The following is a 27958-nucleotide window of genomic DNA, read 5'->3' as shown; positions in this document are numbered from 1 at the left end:
ATGTAACATTTTACCCTAATTTCTTTACACAGAAATATGTTTGTGTTGCATGGTTTATTCACAATGAATGAAATAACTATAAAATTCTAGTAAAAAAACAAAAAACAAAGTGATTTTTACTGTTGAGTGTGCAGACAATGTTAGGGAAAAGCGATATCTGCATTAACAATGACTTTTAACACTAAAATGAACTTTAATCCACTGTTCCACTATATCCAGGAATTATACTAAGGTATAAATTTGCACCAAAACATTCACCAAGAGCAGATTTTAAGGGAATATTCTGGGTTCAATACAAGTTAAGCTCAATCAACATAATTTGATTACCACAAAAAATTATTTTGACTCTACCCTTCTTTTCTTTTAATAAGCAAAAATCGAGGTTACAGTGAGGCACTTACAATAGAAGTGAATGGGGCCAATTTTTAGAGGGTTTAAAGGCAGAAATGTGAAGCTTAAAATGTTATTAAAGAACTTCCATTAACTCTTCTGTTAAAACTTGTGTATTATTTGAGCTGCAAAGTTGTTTAAATTGCCGTTTTTATGGTTGTTTTAGGGTTTACAGTGTTTTGTATTCATGGCATCAAAGTTGTAAAATTGACTAACTTTACACAGAAAAGGTTAGAAAGCAATTTTATCAAACTGCAATCATGTTAACACACATATTGTTTACATCTTGTGGCTATATTTTTTAAACAGTGAGTATTTTACTGTTTATGGACTGGCTCCTTTCACTTCCATTGTAAGTGCATCACTGTGACCCAGCTTTGTTTTATTTTTTTAAAGAAAAGTAGGGACAAGTCAAAATTCATCTTGTCCCAAATCAAATAAAAATGATGCCACAAATGCTGTCAATTAAGCTTAACTTTTATTGAACCCAGAATATTCCCTTACGTTCATGCTGCATGTCACCAGCCAGCAGAGACCAGTGTCACATCTATTCACTCCAAAACAGTCATTTAGTTCCTGTTTCTGTTCATATTCTCAGCAGTTGGAGTTCATAACAGCCCTCGTCTGGCCACTTGCACTATTATACAGATATTGTGCGAGGAAATGCATGTGGTCACAATCGTTTGCATGCTGCGATCTGCAACTCGTTCAGCTGCATGAAAAGTTGCTCACAGCACCCTTAGAAACTCTGATTGGTCTGTGGAGTCAGAGATAGGAAGTGCTGTGAAACGTTTTGCAGAACTTTGGAACTGGTGGCACCAAATGCTTTTTGGTGCATTTTCTGGTGGCACAGGTGAGTCATTCCATAATCATATAAATGATGGAGTAAAGCTAGTGAGGGAGGGGTGAGGGGTGCTGGTGAAAGCTAGTGAGCATCCTTGTTGGATTGAAAGATGGTGTTTCATTTTTAAGGTACAGAGTTTCTAACAGTGCTCAACCACAGAGGAAACTCAATACAGGAAATGTAACTCACTCTCTCTTGGTTTTCACACAGCTTCTAAACAAGGCAGAAATAAACTGCTTATGTCTTATATGTTTTAGTGCTGCTTTTTTGTGTATTTCACCTCATACAAACAGAATTTCCAATGCAAAACATGTGGGTCTTTAGCAGTGCTGAGTGTAATCTGATTACAAAGTAATCTTTTCAGTGAAAAAAGTAGTGTAACACATTACATTTGAAATCCATGTGATCAGATTTCAGTTAGATTACAGATTACATTACTTGAATAGCACATTTTGCAAAATAAAAGACGACCATATATGAATGTAAATATTTTAAGTAAAACTAAAAGTCCCAACAAATGAAGTGAATACGTGAATACAGTACACTTGCGCTTACAGAACAATGAATCAAAAATATCTATAAAACATAGTAAAAATTTGACTATACAAATATATTTATAATATAAAAATGTGTTTCTACAGCTGTAAATACCCAAAAAAATGTAGATGCTGTCAATACGTCCATATTGTACGTTTCAGCGATATTCAAACATTTACATTTATTTTAAATGTTACGTAAATCTACGTTCAATAATGAAATCAGGCTGATAATTTTCATAATCTTTAAACAATGGATTCTCTCCACTGAGAATTAGTCAGAATGTCTTTTGTCCACTGATTTATATTGTCATTATAGTTTGCCACTGAAGTGATGCTGTTTCACTTTAAGAAGTGACAGCATGATGTTAAATATAACTTCAAAGCTTTCACTGAAAAATGTAAAGTTTGTTCTTTGAAATATTATTTTTAGATAGCCACTTCTCTCAGCATAAATGTGTTAAATGTCCTTGAAATGATGTAGTTGAAGAACTGCAGTATGTTACTAGTGCCATTTACTATACAGTCACTAGATGCTTGTGTTTGTTCATGTTCATGGACTGTTTTAAGGTCATTTCAACAACCACCCAAACTAAGTGACAGAACTGTGTTTTTTTTTCCATCTTTCCATCAGAAGATGGACACATAGAGCATGTTTAGCTGTGGGCTGTGAGATGTTCTCTGCACGGAACAGCAATCATTATTGTTGTTATTGTCAGGAAGTCATCAGCCTCAGTGTGAACACAGATAAGATCTGTCAAAAATTTACAACCAGGATTTACTCATAAAGCAGGTTAAATTGTAACAATTTTTACTTTAGGGTCACAAATTACACAAATATATAGAAAGTGTTTTAGGTTAAACAACTTTATGTTATGTGTTTAATTTTTTAAATGTTAAAACACTTTCTCCTATACCAGCGTAATATGCAAATAGAAAACAAATATAACTAAGTCATTTGTAGGTTGATTCTCCTGAATAGTGTAAACACTGTGGCTCTGTGGCTCTATCAAAACATTGCTCTGTTTTTTTTTGAGTATCCCGACAAGCCCAACACAACAACATTGGCCAATAGTGTGAGTTTGGGGCGAAACCATCTGTTTGTGCAATCAATGAAAGATGGGAATTATAATCTTAAACACTTCTGGTGTTCAGGATGGTTGTTAGGTTGTTGCTAGGGTGTTCTGGTTGTGGTTGCTATGGTATTGTTAGGTGGCTGCAATGGTGTTCTGTATGTTTGCTAGGTTATTGCCATGCAGTTGCAAGGGTGTTATGGGTATTTGCTAGGGCATTGCTAGGTGGTTGCACAGGTATTCTGGGTGGTTGCTAGGGTATTGCTTAGTTGTTCTGGTTGTGGTTGCTATGGCATTGCTAGGCAATTGCAAGGGTGTTCTGGGTGGTTGCTAGGGCTTTGCTAGGGGGTTGCAAGGTGATTGTAAGGATGTTCTGCTTGGTTGTTAGGACATTGCTAGATTGTTGCTAGGGTGTTCTAGGTGTTTGCTAGGGTATTGCTACTGTAGATGGTTGCAGAGGTATTCTGGGTGGTTACTATGATGTTGCTAAGGTGTTCTGGTTGTGGTTGGCATGGCATGGCTGGGTGGTTGCAAGGGTGATCTGTGTGGTTGCTTTGGTATTGTTAGGTGGCTGCAATGGTGTTCTGTATGTTTGCTAGGTTATTGCCATGCAGTTGCAAGGGTGTTATGAGTAGTTGCTAGGGCATTGCTAGGTGGTTGCAAAGGCATTCTGGGTGGTTGCTAGGGTGTTGCTTAATTGTTCTGGTTGTGGTTGCTATGGCATTGCTAGGCAGTTGCAAGGGTGTTCTGGGTGGTTGCTAGGGCTTTGCTAGGGGGTTGCAAGGTGATTGTAAGGATGTTCTGGGTGGTTGTTAGGGCACTGCTAGATTGTTGCTAGTGTGTTTTGGGTGTTTGCTAGGGTATTACTACTTTAGGTTGTTGCAGAGGTATTCTAGGTGGTCACTAAGGTGTTGCTAAGGTGTTCTGGTTGTGGTTGGCATGGCATTGCATGGCATGGCTAGGTAGTTGCAATGGTGTTCTGTATAGGTGCACTGGCGTTGTAAGGTGACTGCAAGGGTGTTCTGTATGTTTGCTAGGGTATTGCCATGCAGTTGCAATGGTGTTCAGGGTGGTTGCTAGGGCATTGCTAGGTGGTTGCAGAGGTATTCTGGGTGGTTGCTAGGGTGTTGCTTAGGTGTTCTGGCTATGGTTGCTATGGAATTGCTAGGCAGTTGCAAGGGTGTTCTGGGTGGTTGTGGTTGTGGTTGCTAGGGCTTTGCTAGTGGGTTGCTAGGTTGTTACTAGGGTATTACTACTATAGATGGTTGCAGAGTTATTCTGGGTGGTTGCTAAGGTGTTCTGGTTGTGGTTGGTATGGCATTGCTAGATGGTTGCAAGGGTGTTCTGTGTGGTTTCTATGACATTGTTAGGTGGCTGCTAGGGTCTTCTGGGTGTTTGCTAAGGTGTTGCCATGCAGTTGCAAGGGTATTCTGGGTGGTTGCTAATGTGTTCTGGTTGTGGTTGGTATGGCATTGCTAGGTGGTTGCAAGGGTGTTCTGTGTGGTTGCTACGGCATTGTTAGGTAGCTGCAAGGGTCTTCTGGGTGTTTGCTAGGGTATTACTACTGTAAGTAGTTGCAGAGGTATTCTGGGTGGTTGCTAGTGTGTTGCTAAGGTGTTCTGGTTGTGGTTGGTATGGCATGGCTAGGTGGTTGCAAGGGTGTTCTGGGTGTTTGCTAGGTGTTGCCATTCAGTTGCAAGGGTGTTCTGGGTGGTTGCTTGGGCATTGTTAGGTGGTTGCAGAGGTAATTTGGGTGGTTGCTAAGGTGTTGCTAAGGTGTTCTGGTTGTGGTTGCTATGGCATTGCTAGGTGGTTGCAAGGACGTTCTGTGTTGTTGTAAGGGCATTGTTAAGTGGCTGCAAGGGTGTTCTGGGTGGTTGCAAGGGTGTTGTTACTGTAGGAGGTTGCAGAGGTATTCTGGGTGATTGAAAGGGTGTTGCTAAGGTGTTCTGGTTGTGGTTACTATGGCATTGCTAGGTGTTAATTTACAACTGAAAGGAAACTGAAATAAAAATAATTTGAGTAAATTTTTTGTCTTTTGAAGATGAACTAGTGTGGCACTTTTGATTTCATCTGCTTAAACATCTGGGGTGTGCTTCCCAAAAGCATTGTAAGCTTAAGTTGATCGTAGAGACACTATGATCAACTTAAGCTTACAATGCTTTTGGGAAATGCAGCCCTGGTTGGTTGTTGTTAAATTGTTGTTAATAAGTTCCTATATTTCTTTGGACTCAGTCATTTAGGCACAAAGTGAAGGATAAAACGACAGAAAGGAAAAGATGTCTGGACCTCCTCCACCACCCCCTCCTGGCCCTCCTCCAACCTTTGCTGTGGTACAACACACATAACCATCAGTTTTATGGACCTCACATAAACACCCTCCATTTTTTGCAAAAATGTGCAAAAACAAATAATTAAAACAAATAAAAAACTGATGTAATCACTGTAATTTTTCTCATAATAAATGTAATTATAATGAAATTATCAAACTTACCTCTTTACTCTTTCAATAATAGCAAGTTCTCTTTATAACATTCGTTCGGTATCTCACTATGGGAATTTGCCTCAGGAGTATCTGACACTGGAAGCAATGACACCACGTCTGTCAGCTGACAGACCAATCACAGCAGTGATAACAGAGCCCCACCTCCCTATATAAGACACCACCACAGGTCTCTCCTTCATTCTTGTTCTCTTCCCCATGAAGATGACTCACAAAGAGTGGTCGCTAAATAGTTCGTTAGACGAGCCGTTCAAGTACATCGCAGAGCGCAGCTTTTTTCTTTTGCAAATATATTCACTGTCGAAGTGAATATACTTTTCTGTTGTGTCGATATTGTTTCTTCAGGCATAAACCTGCACATCAAGGTGGGTTTACATAGTTTTGGTAGAGTTAAATGTGGTTATATCTCCTACTGTCTGGCAGATCGGCTGTTCTTATCACATTAAGGAGAGATCCGGGTATTAACAGAATCAAGTGGCACATTGTGGTGAACTGGCTCTGTGTTCTTGAGCTCAGGTTTCTGTAATGGCGACTGCGAGCTCACTGAGGTGCAGAGCGAAGAGAAAGGATCCCTCCCGTCCCTGCACGTGTGGATCTATGATCTCACCCAAGGATTCCCACCCACTCTGTACTAAGTGTCAGACATGCGCAGGCTGGACTCACTAATCCCGAGTGTTGCCCACACTGTTCCCGGTGCGTACGGCAAGTTTTGGAAAGAAGGGAGCGGGTAGCAGTGTCGAATAATGGGGATCCCTGTCTTTCTCTGCCCATTTAATGGATGAAGTTTCCACCGATCTGCCTCCCCTCTTTGAATCTGCCCCTTTGGTGGGGGACAGGGAAGAAGAGGAACAAGATTACAATGATGATCACCTTTTGGAGGACAATGGCATGGAGGATGAGGATGATGCTATTCTCCCCGCTACTGTCCAGGGAGAGCTGGACCTGGTTGAAATGTGTAGATGGACAGCAGCCAAACTCTTCATCAACTGGCCGTCACAGCAGGCGGGCCAAGGTGCAGAGAGAGACCTGTATGACAGTAAATGGCTGCTGTCTCGTGCTGACCTGGTAAAACAATTGATTCCTGCCGTCCAAGCATGCATCGCGGAGATGCAACATTTTTGAGACAAGCCATTTTCTCACAGAGTGTCTGTTAAAGGTTTCTCTTGGCTGGATGTGCACGGAATGGATGAACTAGGGATGTCCAGCCCCCCTCCAGTCAAGGCATCAGTGGCGAATCACCTCCACCTCGATCGTCAGGTGGCTTATTTGTACGCTCCCCCTTCATTGCCGGGACAGACGGAGAGATTGTCAGCCTCCATTTATCAGAAGATCTACTGATCTTCAGCCGTAGCCGTAAGGGTTCTTAATGCCACCTCGCTCCTTACAACGTATCAGGCCGACTGATGAAGGAGATGGGGTGGAAAATTGATGCTGAGGTGCCAGACATGGTGTTGTGAGAGGAGGTCTGCATCATTGCGGATCTCAACCTGCGCACGTCAAGAGGAGCCTTCCAGAGCTGCGGCTGCAGCATGGGTCTCGCTGTCATGGGTGAATGGGCTCTTTGGCTGGGTTTGTCTGAGAGAGAGAAGATGGACTTCCTGGACGCCCTGGTGGAACCGAAAGCCCTTTTTGGGGCTGTGGTTTCTACGATGTGGCAGCAGTGCGATTCAAGGAAGAAAGATAGGGAGGCTTTTGAAACTTGCCATCCCCGAAAAGTCACTGCTCGAGCTCCGCAGCAGTCACATTCTGGGTTCCCAACCCATAGAGGTGGGAAATCTGGATTCATGACCCATACCAGGCCACCCCCCAGGGTAGGCCGAGGGCACAGCAATGTGTGAAAATAAACACATAAAGCTCCCGAATAATGTCCAATTTAGAGCTGCAATCCCCAGCTCCGCCGCTAGATGGTGCTGCAGCTCCATCAGTGAGAGAGAGCTACAGCGGGCCCCTCTCTGCTTACGCAGAAAGTTGCCGTGCGTGCGCAGTCCACCCCTGGGTTTTATCTACAATAGAACGGGGTTATCGCCTGCAATTCTCTGTAAAACCACCACTCTTCAACAAGGTGTTAATGTCAACAGCAGAGAAGGAGTCAGCTCAGATTTTGGAGGAAGGAATAGCCAGTTTGCTGAGCAAAAGAGCTATAAGGGTGGTGCCGGTGGAGGACAGCCATCAGGGTTTTTACTCCAGGTGTTTCGTCATCCCCAAGAGAAGGGGAGGACTCCATCCCATCCTGGATTTGTGGAACCTCAACTAACACCTCAGAAGGTACAAATTCAAAATGGTCACACTCAAAACACTCTCTCAATTTGTTCGTCCTAGAGACTAGTTTACGTCAGTCGATCTGAAAGATGCATATTTTCGCATTGGTGTTTACCAATGTTTGTCACACAGAAATTAGTAGCCTACTAATATTTGACAGTGCCTTTCGGACTTTCATTAGCACAGAGAGTGTTCAGCAAGTGTGTGGGATCAGCACTAATGATGCTGAGATTAACAGGTCTAGGAGTGTCTGCTTATCTAGACAATCTACTGCTCTGTGCTCTGTCACAGCAACAAGCAGAGAGAGATATGAGAGCGCTGGTGTCTCATTAAGAGAACATAGGCCAAAGAGCTGTCTGGTGCCCTCGCAGGAAATAATATATCTGGGTCTCAGATTAAACTCAGATCTGTATCGAGCATTTCTGTCAGAGGAGCACATCGGATCGATTTGCAGCTGTTTGTCCCTTTTTCAGAGAGGGAAAAAAGTCTCATTCAGACTGTGTTTATGCCTGTTGGGTCTGATGACCTTGACAGCATCAGTCATTATATTGGGACTATTGCGAATGAGAGAGTTTCAGCACTGGATAGCAGCGCAGCACTTGTGTCCTCGCCGGCATTTAAATCGCAGGTGACAGTGACGTCAGAGGGGATGCTCACTCTCCATCATTTGAGAATCCCCGCTTTCCTTTCCTTCATGTCTCTCTGAGGAAAGTGGTGATGACAGATGCGTCACGCACAGGTTGGGGCGAGGTGTGCGAAGGCAGAATAGAGAATGGGGTTTGGCCCGCGTTACTACGCAATGCACACATAAACTTTCTGGAGTTACTGACAGTGTTTCTAGCATTAAAGCACTTTGTACAGTACCTTCAAGGCCACAATGTCCCTGTCAGATCAGACAACACGTCAACAGTGGCATACATAAACAGACAAGGGGGCATGCGTTCACACCGACTTCACAGCTTGGCACAAAAGCTGATTGTGTGGAGCGGTGCACGCTTTCTCATTGTGGGCAATCATCTGTACGGAGAGTGGAAGCTTAACCCTCAGGTGGTGAGTCAGCTGTGGGAGAGATACGAGTGAGCTGCCTTAGATCTCTTCACATCAAAACGAAAACACTCATTGCCCTCTGTTCTTCTCTCTGGTGAGAGAAGGTGCTCCTATGGGTGTGCATACTCTAGTGCATCCGTGGCCATACGTGCTACTTTACGTGTTTTCCCCACTAAGTTTAATCATTTCAACTCTAAGAGGATTAAGAGAATACGGTCAATCAGTCATACTGATCACCCCGTACTGGCCGAGGAAACTGTGACTAGCAGAAATGACACAACTCTTGTACAGCCAGCCTTGGCCCCTCCCACTGAGCAGGGACTTGCTGTCGCAAGCACGGGAGGAAATATTCTTATACTGAGTAGCTCTTTGGGCTTAGCCCATGAGAGGCTAAAGATGAGTGTCATGGGTTTACCCCCAGGGGTGATTAAAATGATTCAGAGCGTGAGGGCTGCCTCAACGCGCTCCACGTATGATCAGAAATGGAGTGTGTTTGAGCAGTGGCGTGCACACAGACACATTGTTCCATTTTTATGTTCGTGGCAGACATTTTGTATTTTCTTCAGGAACTTTTAGATGAAGGCAGGGCCTTTTCTACCGTCAAGGTTTATCTCGCTGCCATATCAGCCTGTCATGTGGAAATTGACTTGAGAACAATAGGTCAGCACCACTGGTTTAGGAGGGGTGTTCGGCATTTGAACAGGGTGTCAAAACCGCTAGTTACGTCAAATGATCTGTATGTGGTACTGAACATGCTTTCTCAGCCTCCTTTTGAGCCAGTTGAAAGTATGGATTTGAAGCTCCTTTCACTAAAGGCAGCTTTGTTACTGGCTCTGACAACCGCGAAATGAGTTAGTGAACTCCATGCTTTGTCGGTACATCACTCTTGTATGCGCTTTGCGGTGGATTTGTCGAGAGTGTCTCTTAAAACTAATCTAGCCTTTGTGCCAAAGGTGAGTGACTCTGCGCTCTGTTGGACTTGCTGGCTTTTCACCTGCCACCGTTTTCCTTATTGGAGGATGAACAGCTTAATTGTCTGTGTCCAGTTCATACTCTACATTTGTACATGGAGAGAACTAAGACATTGAGGAAGAGTAATCAGCTTTTTGTTTCTTGGGCTGATTCTCGTAAAGGCAGACCCATATCATGACAGCGACCGTCTCATTGGGTAGTGGAAGCCATTATATTAAGTTATAATAGTCTGGGGTTGTGACCTTCAGAGGGCTTGACAGCTCATTCTACTAGAGGCATGGCTACTCGTGGGTTTCAGATCATTTCTCCATAGCGGGCCTAGTACTGTTCTGTTTCTAAAGTTTCTCGGAGCAGCCATAGAGCCGCAGATGGCCCGCGGGCCGGATTTTGAACACCCCTGCCATAGTGAGATACCGAACGAATGTTAGAAAGAGAACTCTAGGTTACTCACGTAACCCCGGTTCTCTGATAACAGGAGTGAGGTATCTCACCACACTTCCCTCCTTGCAGTTGCACGGAGAAGAGATATGCGGAGAATGAAGGACAGACCTGTGGCGGTGTCTTATATAGGGAGGTGGGGCTCCCTTATCACTGCTGTGATTGGTCTGCCAGCTGACAGACATGGTGTCTTTGCTTCCAGTGTCGGATACACCAAAGGCGAATTTCCAAAGTGAGATACCTCACTCCTGTTATCAGAGAACCAGGGTTATGTGAATATCCTAAAGATTTTAGTAGGATTAGTTGTTTTTATTTTATGTACTGTAACCCATTAAAATGTAATGATGATCAGTAGGGACATGCACATTGCATTACACACTAAACAGTGTTTCATCTGTCCAGTAATATTATTGAGTTTAGTATCATGTCATGGGTACACAAATGGCACCTTGTCCTGAGAAATTATGTAGTGTACATCATAATTCTAAGTTCTTGTCATTCAGTTTCAGATACTGACTAAACAGTTATTTTGAGTTGACAGCAATGTGTGTTGTTGACAGAGTCTCTTAAATTTACATTTCCACCAGGCAAACACAGAGAAACCGAATCTGAGCAGATCTCAGCAGCAGGGGAGAAACGCTTTACTATCAGATATCAGCAAAGGCGCTCGATTGAAGAAAGCATTGACCAATGATCGAAGTGCCCCAGTGCTGGACAGTGAGTTAACCTGGTTTTGTATTAAGTATTTTTTTTTAAATCTTTCAAACTTCGGAACCAACAATGCAACACTACGCACAACTTGAAAATAATGTTTCAAAGCCCAAAACATTATGAAGAACTAATAGATGTGTTATGATTATGTTTTTATTTACACAGAGCCCAAAGGAGGTGGTGGAGGTGGAGGAGGAGGAGGAGGAGGAGGCGGAGCTCCAGCTGGATTGGGTGGGCTGTTTCAGGGTGGAATGCCCAGGCTAAGATCACCAGGAATCAAAGACAGCAACGGTAATCATTTCATATTATGATGGTTTAATATTACATATCCCCCCAAAAATATTAAACATAGTGTTTATCCCATATTCAACATATTCAAATCTTGGTTTTCAGAATAAATACCTCTCATGAAGCCTGTCAAGAACATGTCTGGGTCAAGTACCAGTAGAAGCTTTTTTCAGTGTGACATTAAAATCATGACAATTAAAGCAATATTCAATGTTCAATTCAAGTTAAGCTCAAATGACTACATTGTGGCATAATGCTGATTACCACAAAAATGTCTTTTGATTGGTCCCTCCTTTTCTTTAAAAAAAGCACAAATCTGGGTTACAGTGAGACACTTACATTGGAAGTGAATGGGGGCCAATCTGTAAACATTGAAATACTCAATGTTTCAAAAGTATAGACACAAAACTTAATAATATGCATGTTAACATGATTTTAGTGTGATAAAATTGCTTACAAACCTTATTTGTGTAAAGTTATATCCAATTTTACAACTTTTTTTCTATGACATCATAATACTGTAAAACCTATAGCGACCGTAAAAACTTTACGACTTTACGGCTTAAGTTTTAATAGAAGAATTAATGTAAGTGCTTTAATAAAACTATAAGCGTCACATATCTGCTTTTACTTCCACTGTAAGTGTCTCACTATCACCTTGATTTTTGCTTTTTTTTAAAGAAAAGGAGGGACAAGTCAAAACTAATTTTTGTGGTAATCAATCAACATTATGCCACAAATGGTGTCAATTGAGCTTAACTTGTATTGAACCTGGAATATTCCTTTAATTGTCATGACCTTAATGTCACACTTAAAAAAACTTCTACAGGTCTTTTGCACAAATTAATTTCAAATTTTTTCGTTTTGATTTTGGGGTGAAATATGACCAAAACATTTCCTCGTGAGATTCACTCAACAGTTGGAAGGTTGCTATCCTTAAAATATAATCCTCCTTCATATTCATTGTTGTTGTTTTTTTTTTTTTTTTTCGTTTAAACAGTAAAACCACCGATGCCTTCCACAGGCGGGAGATTCCCAGCACCCAGTAACTCAGCGGGAAGCAGACCTCCAGTCCTACCACCTGGACGACCTTCATCTGTCAGGGCTGGACCCCCACCCCTACCTCCCACAGTGCGCTCTTCCCAGCACAGCTCTCCTAGTGGCCCACCACCTCTACCTGGAGGAGGTCGCCCACCAAGTTCCTCACCTGCCATACAACCCCCTACCCAGCCAGGCAGACGTCCAAATCTTCCTCCCACCGTGAGGGACTTCCAGTCTTCCTTGTCTCCACCCCCAATGCCCGCCAGTGCCCGGCCACCATTACCAACAATCCCCAACAGGTCATCGGATGACTTCCCTCCCCCTCCACCACTCACTGAAGGACAGCACAGCTCTCCTAGTGGCCCACCACCTCTACCTGGAGGAGGTCGCCCACCAAGTTCCTCCCCAGCCGTACAACCCCCTACCCTGCCAGGCAGACGTCCAAGTCTTCCTCCCACCTCGAGGGACTTCCAGTCTTCCTTGCCTCCACCCCCAATGCCCGCCAGTTCCCGGCCACCATTACCTACAATCCCCAACAAGTCATCGGATGACTTCCCTCCCCCTCCACCACTCACTGAAGGACGGAGAACGTCGTTTTCACGAAATGGATCTCTACCGCCACCACCGCCATCAACAGAGAGTAAACTATTAACATCCTTGTCGCAGAGGCCTATGGGTAATCCACCTCCATCTTTACCTCCAGGACGAGGGGGGCTGCCACCGATTCCCCCACCCACACAAGAGGAGCCAAACTCTAGAGCCTCTCCAAGAAACAGCCTTCCTCCTCCACCACCACCTGGACGCTCCAGTCCATTGCCTCCACCGCCCAATGAGAGGCCACCACCATCAGGAAGGAGTCCATCCATACGGTCAGGTATGTGTAGGGACAGTAGCTAGGTTTCATCCAAGTTTTTTAAGCGAATTTAAGGATATCGCCTCGATGGAAACAGGGGGTCAGCAATTAGCTAGTTAGCAGGTCCCTTCTAGCCCCTGTTGGTAGTTGCTGGAACTACACCCTGTGATGGCAAAAAGCATGTTTCTACATTAAAAGTAGCCGTGTTTTCTGATGTTAATAATTTTTTTTCCAAGACACATTACAATCGAAATTATTTCATTAAATTATAGTACATCTTCTTCTGGTGGCAGATTGTTTTTTTAAGGAATCTTAAAAGCGTGAAACAGACATTTATTTTATCTTGTCTGTTCCCATTGGCGATGATCCCAGAACTGAGTGCCCAAGAGCAAAGATGTCAACCTCCACTTTCCATACTTCCAAGGAACCTGTGGTAGATGCCATTAAAATGAATGGGAATGCTAATGGATAGCTCTCTCCAGGTATTTTAGAGCTCCTTGGTTACAAACAACAAGATGCGAAATGTTTCCAAAATGCGTATAAACAATCTTGCTTGAGGTGGATAATTTTTTTATTCAGTAAGAAGACATGCGAATAAACTACAACGGAAATACATTTACAGAATATGCTCCTATAGAATTTATATAGGAATTTATAAAGGCATAAAAAAGTAATGTGAATACATAATTGCTCAGAGAATATCCTCAATACCATCACGCATATCATCTCAAATGTTGCTCTGGTTATTCTGAAATGGCAAAGCCTGTCATCAAAATGATTGTTTACTATTACCTCCCAGAAATGTCTGACACACTTTCGCTCCCAGACATAAGACATCTGCCGCTGAACATTAGCAAACATTAAGTTCATTAGAGCATTTTGTCTGTACGCTTTAAACCGCAAGTAATTATTAGATTTAATAAAAGAGCCACAGTGGCTTCAACTTCCATTTTCATTTCTATTTTGTTCCAATTTCTCTGGAAGTGAAGATTTGGTTGGAAACATTGCTTTTTTGCAAATTGTTTTTGTGATATTCCGATTTTTTTGCATACATAAACTCTGCAACTCTGAAACACAGCTATTGTTATGCAGTACCTTTTCATCTCTGTAACCTGAAAATGAATATGCTAGTGTTGTAATTTAACCCTTTAAACTCGGATGCGCCCGTGAGAAAAAAATAACTGTCAAAATATTGATAACTACAGTCTTGACCAACACAAAATATGTATCATTTGAAACTCAGAAACTCTACTTTACAATGCATGTAGGCATTATGACCAAAACTGAACAAGTGCTCAGAAATGTTCTGTTTTGATAATTTATTAACATTTTTGCGCTGTACATATTATTGTAATCAGTAAAAACATCCAGGGTTGGGAGGGTTACTTTTGAAATGTATTCCACTACAGATTACAGAATACATGCTGTAAAATGTAATTTGTAACTTATTCCATTAGATTACTCAAGGTCAGTAACGTATTCTAAATACTTTGGATTACTTCTTCAGCACTGGAAGATTTTTTCAGTTGTTTTGACTATAAAAACTCTACCAGTACAGCAAGACAAAATACACATGTTAAAAATACATTCTCTGAAAAAACTTTTTTTAGATATTTTTACAGGAAAACAATACAAAAATTGTTATCAAGAATATGATTTTTGCCCTAATAGTATCAAAGGTCTTACTAGAAAAAAAGAAATTATTATCCAACGTGAATAATGATCGTGCCTGGTAACGTGCATGTAAAATGGCTAGAAATAGCATTTTAGCTTAGTGTAAAGCTGACAATTTACACAAGGATTATTTCTATTTCTTCTGCTCCAAACTTACTTCAAATGTACTACTCTGTCTGCTCGTATGAATGTAACACATCATAAGAAAGTGTTTCACCGCTGTTCAAATGCACTTTGGATCGCATCATTTATGTGTATAAATGTTTTCCATCTGAAAGCACTAAATATTAAATGAAAAAAATGACAATGAAATGCAAAGTAATCTCTTCAGTAATCAAAATACTTTTTGAATGTAACTGTATTCTAATGATCAATTATTTAAACTGTAACTGTAGTGGAATACAGTTACTTATATTTTGTATTTTAAATACGTAATCCCATTACATGTATTCCGTTACTCCCCAACACTGAAAACATCAAACTCATCAAATAGCCATGTGTCATATGTTATTAGAAAGCACTTAAAGAGTAGAATACAACCAGAATTTATTTTACTCACAGACAAAAATATAGCGAGTAATTGCTAAGTAAATGTCTTTGACATTTATGTTTCATGTGAACAGGTGTTGCTTATATGTCGCATTTTCTTTTATAATTTCACTAAAAATAAATATAAAATTAAATATCACATACAGTTACTTAGAGGAGGTGATTATCTTTCAAACGATGCCACACACAAGGTAATCGATGCATAAATCATTAGATAATCCACACAAAGCACAGTGTGCACAATGTGCACAGCATCTAGCTATCTGGCATCTTGCAATCTGGCTGAAAACAAGTTAGCTTTCCTGGATCAGATGACATCATCGGAAATGATGTAGCATCATGGAATGCTAAACCAATCGGATTGGGTTCAGATTGGTGCAAAAATCATCCATATTTGGGCAGAGAGACATGTGATTGGTGACTATTACAAGTACAAGCATGGAGCTATAAAATACCTGGAGAGAGCTATCCGTTAACATCCCCATTCATCTCTATGACTGTGCTCAGCTAGCGCAGGGTTCCCAGAAAGCTAGCGAAATGGAGGTTGCCATATTTGCTCATGGGCGCTCAGTTCCAGGATCGGGTGTCACGTGACTGATCACTCGTCAATGGAAATAGATAGGGAAAAATATAAATAAATTTCACGCTTTTAAGAGCACTTCAAAAACAATCCGTCACCGGATGATGATGTGCTATAATGTAATGAAATAATTTACATTTAAATGGTTCTTGGAAAAAAAAAATTTTTGTCATAAAACACGCCTACTTTTGAATGGCTGTCTATGGAGAAACATTCCAGAAGGTGCTAACAGGGACCTGCTAACCAGCCAATTCCTGTCCCCCTGAGTACAAGACGCAGACTCAATGATGACTAAAATGGCACAGAATGAAACTCATTCTGTGAAATCTCACTACAAAAATCATGTCTGCATGCTATTCAAATGCAAAAATGTCTGAAGGGAGATGGCGCTTGCAAGTAATTAGGCATAATGGGGTTCGGTGTCAGCATACAGGAACATTCGGAAGCAACATTCCAACTTCCTGTGTGATCAGGTTGAATGTCAAAAAAAGTAACGGGATGGAACCTAACAGGATAGGAATAAAGAGCTAAAATTAGCTCATCGTCAGTGAGGGTGAGAGTGTCAACTTGAAGTTTATTTTATCCATCATTTATCCAAATTTTGATTATAAAGCCGATTTCTGTAATTTTATCAAACTGGACGGAATGTTTTAGAATGAGACAAACCAACTAATACCATAAAAAATTACAGAATTAATAAAATCCATTGCTAATACTTACTGATGAGTGTGCTTCCACCAAAAATGATGCTACTTCCTGGAGGATGATGTCATTAAGGAACTGTTGGCTTTTATTCGTTGAAGGAGTATTAAAAAAGACAAACATGATGGAAAGAGATGCTGAGATCATCGGAGCAACCTATAAATTGATTACCAATTAAAACAGTATTCCAAAGAAAACATGTTTTGTTTTAAACGATTATAGAGAGAAAAAAAAAAAAAACCTATATCACTGTGCATCACCTATACAGTAGCGGAATTATTATTATAATTTTTTATTGCATAGGTTCTATAACAGTTTATTGTCAGGGACTATATCTTCTAGCTTAAGGATGGCATTTAATGATTTTGTTAAAAAAAATATATTAACATTTATCATGTGGTAACCATTTTATAAACGCCAAAAGTCATTCCAGGCTTTGCCGTATTGTGAGTATATTCACAGCCGAAGCAGTTCCTTCACTTTGCGCTGTGCTTAACAACAACTTTCAGCCGTTACAATATTCACAATATAGCATAGCCTCTTGTACCTTTTTGCTTAAATAAGTTGCCATTTTTTTTTTTTTTTTTTTTTTTTGTGTGTGTGTGTGTGTGTGTTAGAAATAAGTGCAGCTCAAACCACTGCAGTGAAATTATTTAAAATGTACCTCTATTTTTACTTAAAGGAATAGTTTACCCCAAAATAATAATTGTCTCATCATTTACTCACCCTCAAACTCGAATGACTTTTTTTTCTTCTGCGGAACACAAACAAAGACATAAAGGCAGCATAAAAGTAAACCATACAACACAAGTGGTTTAATTCATGTCTTCTTGAGTGATACAATCACTTTGCGTGAGAAACAAAGTAAAAATGCATTCCATATGCATGAAAAAGCTCTCCAGTACAGGTTCATTAGAGAAGCTTGTTTACGTGTCAGTTCTCATGTGAAGGTGAGTAAATGATGAGAGAATTATAATTTTTGGGTAAACTATTCTTTTAATTGTGACAGTGAGATAAAAAACAAAAATGATTTCCAGCTATAGCATTTGTGAGGTTAATATTGTGTCCAGTGTATTAAAACATGCGATGGAGACATTACAATGTACTGCATAGAAGGAAAGATAAATGAAGAGTGCATTTTAAAGTACGTGCACACAGACAGTTTAGATGATTGTTATGAGGGTGTATAATGAAATATTTGTTTTGGTATTTTGTGGTTTATAATCCCATGGATTCCTCTTCATGTAACTGGATCTCCTCTCCAGGCCCTCTTCCACCTCCACCCACTGGAGGAAACAAAGCTGGAGTGTCACCCCCTGTACCTCCTCCTAATCGGCCAGGTGGATCAGTCAGACCCCCTCCACCCCCCGACCGGCCCGGAGCAGCTAGCTTCCCTCCCCCATCTCCCCCTGACATAATCAATGGCTACCCTCCTCCACCTGTCACAGGTACATTTTTTATTTGTGAGTGTGTGTGTGTGTGTGTGTGTGTGTGTGGTCTGTGCATCAGTGTAATGACCCCGGACACATCACAAAGGTTCTGACCTTTTCCAACCAGTATTCAGAACTCACACGGAGCTGAATAAAATGTCAGAATCTAATACTGTATGAAAATTGGTAAACATGTTAATCACATTAAAGAAAACTTAATGCATTAAACATTATTAATTAATCGCATGAATTAACGCGTTAATTTCGTATATATACAGTATGTGTGTGTATTTCGTATGTGTGTGTTTCTAAAGTCTAAATCTTTTCTTTTTTTTTTTTTTTTTTTGAGCTGGGACTATTTTCTTAACCCTTTCGCACATTCGTTTTTTCTGTACTGACTGTACTGTGTGCTGTAATAAAAAAAAAAAAGTGACCTTACACTTCACAGCAGATGCACTGGAAGACAGATTATATATTATCAAACATATAATGTGATAATTATAAAATAGTTTATTTATGATTGATTATGATAGATAAGATGCAATCGTGAACACGATTGCTTACAGTGCGCACCAGCATGTAGTTTACATTGCAATGCAGCATGGGATTATGTGTTCATCAAGCATAGATGGTTCTAAAAACCTTGCCCTTCCACTTTGCTGCACTGAAAGTGTTAAATGTTTAATGAGTGATGGACGAAATGGGAGATGCCACAAGTGGACTTACAAGTTTATAAATTCTTTTGTCTGACATCAGAAAACAGCGCCGCATCGCTGCATCAAAACAGTCAGTTCCGACGGTAACGGGTTTAAACTTTTATTCTGTGATTATATGAATATTTGTAACATAAAAAATAAAGATATTGTGATGTTGAAAAGACTATTTGAGCAGCTGATTCATTATGAAAACCACTTTAGTCCCTCTATGCTGGTAAACAACAGCATGAATGCAGATCGCACCAGTTTGATCATATGCCTCTGAGCCCAGCCTAGTGTAACCACTGTGTAACAACAATGTTGTTGATGCCATGCCAGAAGATGGCTGTGTGGCAACACAGAGATTTTAAGTGTCGCCAAGGCAGCCCTCTCGGTTTCCCTAGTTTTGCAAGCTGAGAACGAGTTTGTGGCATGACACAGGTCATTTAGATGCCTGTTTTTTTTAGATGCCAGAGAACTGCCATGTCACAACACAAACTTAAATCTTCATTGCAAGGCATATATGCTGGATAGACCCTGTGGAGCAATTTCTTATGGATTCCCTGGACAAAACTATCACTTTCCCTGTCATTGTATTCTGGGAACGAGCACACTATTTACAGTCCCTGGTGTTCGGTATGCCAGAAATCTGCCATGCCCCCAGCATGACCGACAGACCTCGTAGCAGCTGCAAGAGGCACAAACATATTCACAAAAGTTAGTGGAAATCCAGCTGAGCCAACTCGTTGCACTGAGCCACCACCACCTGATGGCGGGTGACCTCTGTGTGGGTGGTGCTTTGTACACATCTACACTGAATATTCACAACAGACAAGGATATCATTTTAGTGGCAAGTTTCTTTTTAACATCACTTTCAGTAAAAATGGACTGCTTGGCAATTAGTTTTTTGCTGGTTTGACACGTGCTCAACGTCCGCCCACGCCTTCTTCGGCTGTGGAATTTCAAAGGTAAATGTGCTGACTTTTCAGGGCTCAGGTTGTTACCCTACAGGCATTCTCTCCTCCTCCCTTTGACTCAGACAAAGCTAAGAGATTACACATGCTCTGTCCAGTGAGGGCATTAGGCATGTTTATGAAAGTATGGGTCAATTCAGGGTATAAGAACAACTCTTTGTTGCTTTGGAGTCCGCAAAAAAAGGTTTGGCCATCTCCAAGCAAAGAATATCCCACTGGGTCGTGGATGCTATTGCAATCGCATATGACTCGCAAGGCATACAATGTCCTATTGGCATGAAAGCTCATCCGACCAGGAGTATGGCCTCCTCCTGGGCACGGTCAAAGGGCGTGTCTCTAGAAGACATACCTCCGGCTCTAGATTGGGCTTCCCCTAACACCTTCACCAGGTTTATAACCTGCATATGTCTTCCTTCTTCTCCAGCGAATTCATGGAGGAAGATGTTTGATCATTAACCAATAAATGGTTAAATACAGGGTTAGATTAAAAGCTGTGGTCTCTCTATTCCTGGGTTGAATGAGAGCACTTGCACAATAGTTCACTACCCTGTTGGCTAGTGACTTTTTCACTACCCTGTTGGCTAGTGTTATTGTGCCAAAGTTATTGGCCAGACGATTGCTCTGCTCCCATCATTTCCACTAATTGGGAATAAGTGTTGAGACACTGATCCACTACCCAGCATGGCTAGTGTCTCTGTCTTGACATTAAGCCACTGATTTATTGTTCGCTTTTTATTTTTCAATATGAAGGTGTGGCTGCAGCATTGCTTTTGGCTACCCTGTATTAGGCATTGCTCATCAGCGCTATGGTGTGATGGTATATGGCTCCCACAGCATCAGCTTCTGATGCAGCGTTGAAGTTACATTCTTGAAAGGGAATCTCTTGGTTACTAAGTAACCCTGGTTTCCTGAAAGGAGGTAACGAGACGCTGGGTAGCATTGCCGCAGTGTTGCCGCAGCTACTGATTTTCTCTGTTATGGGCTGAGAGACACGCTCTACCTCTCTTCAGTTGGAAAATCCTGACGGTGTGTAGCTGTGCTCCAGTTTATATACTCACTATGACATCAGCGTAGGCAGAGTGCCAAGCTTTACAGGCCAGTCAAATTGGCGTGATGGTGTAGGGTTTCAAGGTCACCACCCCCTTCAAGGTACTCCCACAGCATCAGCTAATGACGCCGCATCTCATTCCCTCCTTTCAGGAACCCAGGGTTATGTAGTAACCGAGACGTTACATCAGTGTTCTTATAGTTTTGGATTTTTAATTTAGTTTTTATTTCTATTTTATATTCAATTTGTCATTACAATTTATATTAGTTTTCATTAGTTTTTACAGTTTATGTTAGTTTTAGTTTAGTTTTTGTTTTCTCAGTGTTTTGTAGTTTCAGTTTAGTTAGTTTTTATTTTATTTTTAGTAATTTTCATAACAATTACTAAAACTAAACCACTGATGGAATTCTTGTGTTGCCTCTATCTAGTGGTATTTTCAACTTTAATGTGGATTGTAAATGTTTCAAATTTTATAATATAGGGTGAACATGGGTAAACTGACAAAGGATATTTAAGCTTGATCGCCATTGTAACCATATGTATTTCCTTAAACGTTATATTATAAATTATTACTAAACTAATCTTTGGGGAGTAAACGGTTAGTTCACCAAAAAATGAAAATTCTCTCATCATTTACTCACCCTCATGCCATCGCAGATGTGTATGACTTTCTTTCTTTTGCTGAACACAATATGAAGATTTTTAGAAGTGAATGGTGACCAGAACTTTGAAGCTCCAAAAAGCACATAAATATGGCATAAAAGTAATCCTTAAGGCTTCAGTGGTTAAATCCATGTCTTTAGAAGTGATATGATAGGCAGGGTTGGTAGGGTTACTTTTGAAATGTATTCCACTACAGATTACAGAATACATGCTGTAAAACGTAATTTGTAACATATTCCGTTAGATTACTCAAGGTCAGTAACATATTCTAAATACTTTGAAATACTTCTTCAGCATGGGTAGATTTTTTCACTTGTTTTGACTTTAAAAACTCTACCAGTACAGTAAGACAAAATACACATGTTAAAAATACATTCTCTGAAAAACCTAAATATCTTATGCAGTGTTGTTTCTAAAACAAGATTAAATCAAATTGATCTTGTTTTAAGGATTTTTAGATATTTTTACAGGAAAACAGTACAAAAATTATCAAGAATATGATTTTTGCCCTAATATCAAAGGTCTTACTAGAAAAAAAAGAAATTATGATCTAATGTGAATTTTCTTGATAAAAAAATATGATCGTGTCTGGTAACATGTTCATGTAAAATGTCTAGAAATAGCATTTTAGCTTAGCGTAAAGCTGACAATTTACACAAGGTTTATTTCTATTTCTTCTGCTCCAAACTTACTTCAAACTTACTTCTCTGTCTGCTCGTATGAATGTAACACATCATAAGAAAGTGTTTCACCGCTGTTCAAATGCACTTTGGATCACATCATTTATATGTATAAATGTTTTCCATCTGTAAGGATTAAATATTAAATGAAACAAATGACAATAAAATCTCAACATGTAATCAAAATACTTTTTGAATGTAATTGTATTCTAATTACCAATGATTTAAATTGTAACTGTAATGGAATACAGTTACTTATATTTTGTATTTTAAATATGTAATCCCGTTACATGTATTCCGTTACTCCTCAACCCTGATGATAGGTGTGGGTGAGAAACAGATCAATATTTAAGTCCTTTTTTATAGTAAATCTTGACATCAGCAGTCTCCTTGGCAATCATGATTTTAAGCTCGATTATATTTCCCAGCACCATCTAGTGCTCTGCAAACTCTACTAGTAAGTGTAAATCAAGCTTGAAATCATGATTGTTGCTGTAGACTGCAATTGCAAGATGTACAGTGAAAAAGGAGTTACATTTTGGTCTGTTGTCACCCAAAACAGATTAGATCACTTCTGAAGAAATTGATTAAACAATTTATGGATTACCTTCATGCTTCCTTTATGCGTTTTTGGTTCTTCAAAGTTTTGGACCCTGTTGACTTATATGGACCTACAGAGCTGAGATAATCTTAAAAAAAAAATTGTGTTCAGCAAAAGAAAAGAAAGAAAGTGATGCACATCTGGGATGGCATGAGGGTGAATAAAGATGAGACTGGTCAACTATCCCTTTATCTTTTTGATATTTTAAATTGATGATTTTACTTTGGGATGTGTGGCAGAGCTCATTTCATGACCTCCGGTGGGAAAAGCAATGGTAAAGAAAATGACAGAAATTTGATGTAAATCTTCTTAAGGTTATGAAAAAGTAAATGTTAACTTAATAATATGATGTAAAAGTGTATAAGAAAATATAAAAATGAATTCCAAATACTTTGTATATAATTTCTAAAGAATCATTTGTCCTTTGTCCCACTTTACCAGTACTGCTTAAAAGAATCTGGGATTTGGTCAAAAGAGGTTCTTCAAGGTTCTACATCCCAGTATTGAAATTTTTTTGCTTTTGACAAAGGTAGAAGACATCCTAAGCTTTCTGTAAATGTATAATCTTATAGTTATGTGGCATTTGGATCATAATTCAAAGTGTCAATAAAAGTACAATTTCCAAAAGTGTCCCACTTTACCCGTATTCACCCTAGTACATGAAAAAATCAAACTTATATTATTTCGAGATCATTTTTATTTGATTTTAGTTAGTTTTGGAGTTATGAAGAAGTATTTTAGTTTAGTTTCAGTTTGTTTTTGTTTTCAATAATTTCTTTTGTTTACTATAACAACACTGCATTACATGAGTTTGTTTAATGTCAACTGTGCTTTATAGGCAGTTTAATCACATCTCTGTCTTGTCCCTTCCTGTTATCCACTCACGGATACCGTTGGCAGTTACTTGCAAAATTTAAAAAAGCGAATACACATACATGCACAAGAACTTCACAGATCTTCTTTAGTATGTTTATGCTTAGATAAAATGAAAGTATAATTAAGAGAAACTGTGCGCCAGTTTATAGTGCTTTTTTCTTCTTTTACTTTTTGCACTTTATTATCATGCGGTAATATACTGATGTAATGATTGATGTATGCCATCATGAAATCAGGGTCTCCCCCCTCGCAATCTGAACACAAGTAGTCAAAAGAGACTATCAGGTCTACTTGTGATCGGATCAACCAAAACGCATCTTAATACACGGTGTAAACAGGGCTTTAGTTGGGGATGAATGGTTGTGTAACTGGTACACCCAGTCATGCAGTTGCACAACACAATGACCGAAAACAAAATCACCATAAATTGTTAAGTGTGCTCAGGCAACCAACTGCAAGTCGTGTAGTGTGCGATTGGCTTTGAGTAAACATGGTTTCCAGCCATTCCCAAGCATATAGACATTTGCATAATGTATAGGTTACTTACATAAATTGCAATGACGTTAAGAGTAGTATGTTAGCATTCTATTTCGAAAAGAGTTTCAGAAGCATGGGTCCTCCAGGGTTACTCATTCTGACAGGTCAAGTGTGTGATCAGAAGGCAGTGTGGAGACACTGGTACATAGGAGCTATTGCCATTAGTGAAATGCAGCCATTCTAAAAAAAAAACTACTATTTAGAGCTCAGTGCTAGTATAAATATTATTATCAGTTGATTGACTTTATTTGACCCTACTCTTTTTGTTCTCTTGTATTCTTTCCCAACAGATGAATGGGGGATGAGATTTTCATTCCATCATCTGTCTGAATTGCCTCCACCAGAGCCTTATGTCTCCTTTCAGAAGACTTACCCGAGCAAGTCAGGGGGCAAAGGTGAGCACTCCAGTATTTTATGCAGCACTGTAATATGTTATAATTCTTTGTCTTATTTTTTCTACTTAATTTAACACCCTCATCATAGATGACAGTTGTTTTGAAGCTTATTGTTCATTGCGTGTTGTTGTGATTCTAGTATCTTGCTTATACTTGTCACCAGGGATGGATTAACCACTGGGCCGACTGGGCTGATTTTGAGATACCTATTATAAATCCACATAAATATCAGCCTTATGTGAAATACCATTTGTTTGGCCGAATGCGTGAGCGTGAGCACAGACACTCGAGTGCACACTCAGGGAATCTGCGTCTCACATGTGCAGTGCGTTTATTTGAAGGACTACAGAGAACAGAGTCTGATTTACAAAAAACTGTCAGGATTGAGAATGAGGCTCAGGACCCAAGTGCGGAGTTTAAAAAACAAAAGATTTATTAACACAAAAAGGGCAAAAACAAACCAAAACTCCCACAAGGGGGAAAAAACAAACATAAACTACCCCATAGGGGAAAAAGGTAATCCAGGGCTGGGGCAGAAGGCAGCGGAGAACAGGACCGACCAGACCGGGTAGGGATGAACAGGACAGGAAACTAGACCGACCGACCGACAGATTGACTGAGTGGAATAAACAAACAAACACACAGGACCAAATGGAAAACATGACTGGAAACGAGATGAACTGGCACTGGACAGCAAACATGAGGAGACTAAAATAGGAAGAGAAATCAAACGGGTTAATGGGACAGGTGAGGGAAATGAACTAATAATAAGCAAACAAGGAGGCGGGGTATGACGTAAAACAGAGACACGTGGCGATACAGAAACAAAACAAAGCCATGTGCTCTCACAAGACAACAAAACACCCAAATGGCATGAGCGCACATCGCCAAGACAATGAGGAAATATATGCCCATGCCAACCGACAAACAAGATGAGAGAATGCCTAGCAGCGCCAAACAAAGCGATGCCACGCATTCTGAAACTAAACGAAACCTGAGCGTACATTGCGAGGTAAACGCCACGCAATGCATGAAACAGGCGACAAAAACAAGACAGGACACCTGTGCAAGAGTTCAGCCACACACACACCTGACACCTTAGGCCGAAGTGAGCTAACCTCAGCACAACATGAAGATAGCTTGTGACCCGGGTGCGCAACGCAACGCGAGCGTGACACGAGGCGCACCCTTGTCAATGTGTCCGGATCCCGACACAGACCGAAACCGAACCAGACAGGAAGTCAGGACCCAGACACCGTGCTCTGACATGAAACAAGACAGATCAAAGAGCACATGGCAGGGAATAGAACCGAAACCGTGCACTTACACAAAGACAAAAAACGAAACACAAGACAGACATGGGACGATGATGCCATGGTCCCGTCAGACAAAAACCCAGACTGACAGAGTGACAGGACCGTGACATTACCCTGGCTGTGTACAAAGCTGATGGTTTAAATTCATATAAGCGACATAATTCGTGCAACAGTATAGAGGACTTTAAAATGTTGAATGTTTAATGATAAAGAGAAAGGTGCCTTAACTCCCTAAATATGTGCATGGTAACCTTTTGTAATATTTGGTTTATTGCCATGGATGCGTCAAACACTATCTCAGATAGCAGGGAATAAAGTGCACAGTGACCTATGAGCCTAAATAGCAATACATGATAAAATCACATTAAAGATGAACAAAAATAATCTCTGTCACTGCCTGCAACATAGTAGGCCTATTCTTAATCAATGGAAAATGCATAATTCTGCAGGGGCAGGTTCACTTTCCATGAGGCAGTGAACCTCTTCGGGATGCTTTGATTTTTAAATGATTCAGCTTTAACTTGTGTAATTATTGTCTGCACATCAGAGCAAAAGGGGGAAAAAAACATTGGCTCACCGTTTATTAAGCGCTGAAACTTAGCTAGGTGAAAAACAATCTGGAATCATGTGTAACAGTCACATTAATTCCTCTTTGCAACCTGAACTTCATCAGAATGTTCATTTGTGACACCTGAGCTGAAAAAGCTTGATGCAGTGCAACAAATGGTGAAACAGAAGAACACAGGTGTCTCGAGATGTGGTTATAAATATTGAAATTATTTTTAAGTTAACAGAGTCTACAAAAATCAATGGTCCTGCACAACGAATTGTAAAACAGAACACTGGTGTCTTGAGATGTGTTTATAAATATTAAAGTTCTTTTAAACTTAACAGTGAGTTGTGGCACAACGATCAAAGATGTCCGTACAGTGCGTGTTTACATGGTCTCGACGCACGTGTGAACAGCCCGTAACGCCCTATAGCCTACTGTAGGTTTTTTGGGTACCGTCGGACTCAGATCGGGTTGAAGACCTTTAAATACGTGCAGAATAACAGAATAGTGATTTTAATATTTGAATACTGTGCACATCCCTATTGATAACGCATGATTTTGGATCAGTTCATAATTAAAATGTACATATAACTGGCCGTGTGAGACATTACTCCAAACTTTTCTTCATCAGTTTGAAAAATCCAACCAAATCTAGCAAGCGTCCTGTAGCGTATAAAGGTGAACATAGTCACGTGACACGTCATGGGGGGTTCTTAATCCGTCCTTGCTTGGCACAGTAATAGTTGTATATTTGATATTTTCTTTTCTACTTTTAGAGTAGACACTTAACCTGTTTGCATATTTTACATTTATGCAACATCTCAGAATAACAGTTCATTTATATTTGTTTATTTTTCAGGGGTGAGAGACAGAGGAGCACCACCTTTGCCCCCCATTCCCAGATGAAAAGCGTTTGGACGTGCAATAATTTTGTTAGTTCACATCTAGATCTAAATGAGCTTGATTTCACTTAGCTAAATAGGGATTTTTTTAAAAATTTTATATAGATTTTAAACTTTGAATTGCTGTCTTTGAAGTGATTATACAATAGTGTTTCATACATAGATATTCTGAGCTACATCCTTATAGTAAAAATGTATTTCCATATACTTTATAGCTAATAAAGTCCATCCTGCCATCATGTTGTATATCAGAAAGTTTAACAATCCACAAATCAACAAACAATCAACAAATTTGTTTGTTTTTCTTTTATAAAAATTGGATACTATATTGAATACTTATCAAATTTTTACTTTGTATGTCTGTGATTGACAGTTAGTTACATACTTGACAGCTGAAACGCAACTGTGATATTTTGAAATCTTGATTTAAACTGAACACAAGACACTGATAAAAAGGAGTTAAAAGTGTTCAGAAATGAAACATAGTTTATCAAATTCACCAAGAATGAGAATAGTTAAAGCACACCAGTGTAGAAACACACAACCTGTAGCAGACTCACAAGACTTTCTAGTCAGCAATGATACATTTTGATATGCCAAATTTACAGACTACTGATAGTCTATTGTTTGACACCAAATGTTGAATGAGGGTCATGGTGGGTCACTGTTGAAAATATACAGCTCATTTATGAAAAATATGTAATTTCAATGTAAACCTGAAATGTTAGTATAAAGTAGCCTATATACATTCATCCCCTTCAGTACACAAATGCACTGTCCAGCAGAATTAAATTAACATTTATTCACTCAGCAGAGACTTTTATCCA

The 27958-nt window shown here is 39.9% G+C and overlaps 1 protein-coding gene across 2 annotated transcripts; it reads left to right on the top strand.

The window, feature by feature from the left end:
- The first annotated feature begins 980 nt into the window (after positions 1 to 980).
- On the top strand, positions 981 to 27459 carry LOC127447417 (WAS/WASL-interacting protein family member 1-like). 2 transcript variants are annotated; one of them, XM_051709293.1, is made up of 9 exons: positions 981 to 1243; positions 5079 to 5176; positions 10650 to 10779; positions 10939 to 11064; positions 12062 to 12247; positions 12488 to 12976; positions 17726 to 17908; positions 24256 to 24360; positions 27089 to 27459. In XM_051709293.1, the coding sequence occupies exons 2-9, from the start codon at positions 5123 to 5125 to the stop codon at positions 27133 to 27135; spliced, it is 1320 nt and encodes a 439-aa protein (XP_051565253.1). In that variant the 5' UTR covers positions 981 to 1243; positions 5079 to 5122; the 3' UTR covers positions 27136 to 27459. The 2 variants fall into 2 exon arrangements, with proteins under 2 accessions (XP_051565253.1, XP_051565252.1); XM_051709292.1 differs by having other exon boundaries at positions 12062 to 12976.
- Positions 27460 to 27958: the final 499 nt, after the last annotated feature.

This window comes from Myxocyprinus asiaticus, chromosome 10 (assembly GCF_019703515.2).
Source record: "Myxocyprinus asiaticus isolate MX2 ecotype Aquarium Trade chromosome 10, UBuf_Myxa_2, whole genome shotgun sequence".
NCBI lineage: Eukaryota > Metazoa > Chordata > Actinopteri > Cypriniformes > Catostomidae > Myxocyprinus > Myxocyprinus asiaticus.
This window is presented reverse-complemented; position numbering and strand designations above follow the sequence as displayed.

Coding starts and splice junctions, on each gene's coding strand:
- LOC127447417 (XM_051709292.1), top strand. CDS start 5,123: ATGTCTGGACCTCCTCCACCACCCCCTCCTGGCCCTCCTCCAACCTTT. Junction 10,780..10,938: donor AAGTGCCCCAGTGCTGGACA/GTGAGTTAACCT, acceptor TTATTTACACAG/AGCCCAAAGGAGGTGGTGGA. Junction 24,361..27,088: donor GAGCAAGTCAGGGGGCAAAG/GTGAGCACTCCA, acceptor TTTATTTTTCAG/GGGTGAGAGACAGAGGAGCA.